Source organism: Momordica charantia (genome assembly GCF_013281855.1).
Source record: "Momordica charantia cultivar OHB3-1 chromosome 11 unlocalized genomic scaffold, Mcharantia_2.0 BLBB01000011.1, whole genome shotgun sequence".
NCBI classification, from domain to species: Eukaryota; Viridiplantae; Streptophyta; class Magnoliopsida; order Cucurbitales; family Cucurbitaceae; genus Momordica; species Momordica charantia.
The window spans coordinates 21,587,415-21,590,169 of NW_028275159.1; the positions used below are offsets into that span (position 1 = coordinate 21,587,415).

The window sequence follows — 2,755 nt, forward strand, 5'->3', positions numbered from 1 at the left end:
AAATATTTGAGCCCAATTTTAAGTTAGGTTTCAGATTTGCCACAGAGAGAAGAGAAAGGGCGAGTGCCGCCATTTCCCGCTTCCAAAAACGTAGCAGAGGCGGCGACCGGCGAAGCGGCGGCGAAGAGGGTGGCCACCGGCGAGAGACGAACGGCAGAGAAGGCGGAGGCTCAACCCTATCGACGAACGAATCATTCCTCTCGAACAGGGAGCTGCCAAATGTGATTCTTGAGATTCTTCTAGCTTCCATGGAGATCTCAGGCCTTCCCCGTAAGCTCCGCAATTTCTCGAACCCTTACTGTATTTACTCATTTTCTTCTCAATCTCCATATCCCTCATGCTCGACCTTTTCCCATCCTAGAACCCTAGCCACCCCCACCGATCCATCCTCTATAATTTTGTTCAATTTCAGTCCATTTTATTCCATATCAGCATCCGATTCTGCTGAATCTCCAATCAACGCTGCTGGTTGTTCATTAATCTGCAATGCAATTTCGCATTCTGCACCTTCATTATGTTTGTTTGGGAGATGTAATGGCGGAAGATTGGATTTGAATCTTGGATTGCTTCAACGGCGTTCCTACACAACCTGCCGCTCATTCTTGTCCTCTTCGTTTAATCAGCCGACTTCCACGGAGAAGCCCCAATGTGGGACTGGTAATTTAGATGTGTCTAAACCGAATGCGAGGCAGAATCAATTTTGGGATATTATCAAAATCATTCGGAGAAATGAGGAGGATTTGGAATCCAAGTTGAATTCGTTGAATTTAAGTTTAACTAATGTTTTAGTTGCTCAGATTTTTCGGGTGCTGAATAACGATAAGGTTTCTGCCTTTCGTTTTTTCAACTGGATTAGGGTTCAGTCGTGTAAATTTCCTGGTAACTCTGATGTTTATAGTCTACTTATTGATAATTTTGGTAGATTAGATGATTATGAGGGGATGCTTCCTGTTTTGACTGAATTCAGGCGGAAAGGAATTGATCTAAACCACAAAGCATTTGTGTTTTTACATGTTCAGTTATCAAATGAAGCTTCGATTAAGATTTCTGTAGAAAGAGTGATCAAGTTATTGAATGAAGTAGGAGGATCCTGTCGAATTTCTGGGGTCATGTCATTGATTGAGATGTTCTGTTCTTTTGGTTCTTATGGAATGGCGAAGTTTGTAATCGAGATAACCGAGAGAAGGGCGTCTTTCTACAACATCATTGTCCGGGAACAATGTCGCCGAAACGATTTTGAAGGAGCTAGATGTACACTCAATGAGATGAGGCAAGTGGGTTGTAGCCCTGATGTGGGAATTCTCAACTATCTGCTCAGTTGTTTGTGCAAGAATGACAGATTTGATGAAGCGCAGAGTATGTTCGAAGCAATGCTCCAACAAGATTGTCCTCCGAATTCGTTGACATTCGAAGTCATTATTTGCCACTTGTGTGAAATTGGTAAGATTGAATCAGCACTCAGCTTTCTTGACATGATGGTGTCAAGGGGTCTCGAGCCTCGCCTTTCGACGCACGCTGCCTTTGTGAAAAGCTACTTCAATTCCCAGAGATACGAGGAGGCATATCGGTATGCCGTTGATTCTAGCTCCAAACATGCCACGGCACAAAATGCAACCTATAGCTTGCTTGCAACTCTTCATGAGAAGAGAGGAAACTTAGTTGATGCTCAAAAAATTCTGTCTGAATTGATAGATGCAGGTCTTAGACCAAACTTTCCAGTGTATACGAGAGTTTTCAAGAAGCTCCAGCTTCAAGGCAAGGAAGATTTGGCCAACGATCTGAAGGGCAAATTCTCTATTGTAAGTTTTCAATGTGGCATTCAAACTGGATGATGAGCTTCCTTTTTTTGAATCTTTACTTATGGAATTAAAGTGTTTATGGAAGTCTGGTGCCTGTTTTGATTTCATTGTGCTGATTTTGAATGCCAAATTGGAGTAGAAAATAAATAAAGAGCTCAGTAGTATGTTTATTGTTTAGTATACTAAGAAGGGGCTTACAAGCATGTTTTTTTTAATAGAATGTTATTCATTATTTTTTCTCTTTAGAAATTTTTTTGGACATTGTTTACAATTGTCAAAAGATCACTATTTGCAAAAGAAGTGTCAGAAATTTGATCAATATGGTTATTGATTGTATTTTGAGACACTCTTGCAAAGTAGCAAGGAAAATTGTGCAACTGTTATTATTTTTTTGATAACCCAACTCCACTGAGGAGACATTTGACTCAATTTTAATCAAAGAGAAGAGGTTTTTTTCCCCTCTTTTTAAAGAATGTAGCATTAGGTCATGGGATGGAGATTTGAACATTTGACTTTTCGGGAAAGTTATAGATATCTTAATCGTTGAATTTTGTTTAGGTGGGCTAGTGACTCAATTTTAATAAGTTTAGATTTGTGTAACACAAAGTTAGAACGTCTGAATTTATGTAGCTTAGGTATGAATTATGTGAAAAAATATTAGTTATAGATTTTTCTTTTTAGTACAACAATTTGAGAATTTGGGATTGAACTTTCAACCTCGAGGGAAGGAGTGCGTGCTAATTTACCATTGAGCTATGTTTGACTATTAGTTATAGAAATTTGAGCTTATGAAGTCTAAGAATGAGGGTTTTTTGGTTTTGGTATGCCATTGAATTCTATTTTTTATTTTTAGATAGTGAATATAGTATATTGGTTTTTTGAAAACTATTTAGAAACTTAAAAATGTAGAATTACATTTAAAAAAAAAGATAAAATTTATTATAAATATATTATTT

General features: G+C 38.1%; 1 protein-coding gene across 1 annotated transcript; it reads left to right on the forward strand.

Moving 5' to 3' along the window:
* Positions 1-1,988, forward strand: LOC111012070 (uncharacterized). Its single transcript, XM_022286093.2, has one exon. The coding sequence runs from the start codon at positions 249-251 to the stop codon at positions 1,830-1,832; it is 1,584 nt and encodes a 527-aa protein (XP_022141785.1). The 5' UTR covers positions 1-248; the 3' UTR covers positions 1,833-1,988.
* Positions 1,989-2,755: the final 767 nt, after the last annotated feature.

Coding starts and splice junctions, on each gene's coding strand:
- LOC111012070 (XM_022286093.2), top strand. CDS start 249: ATGGAGATCTCAGGCCTTCCCCGTAAGCTCCGCAATTTCTCGAACCCT.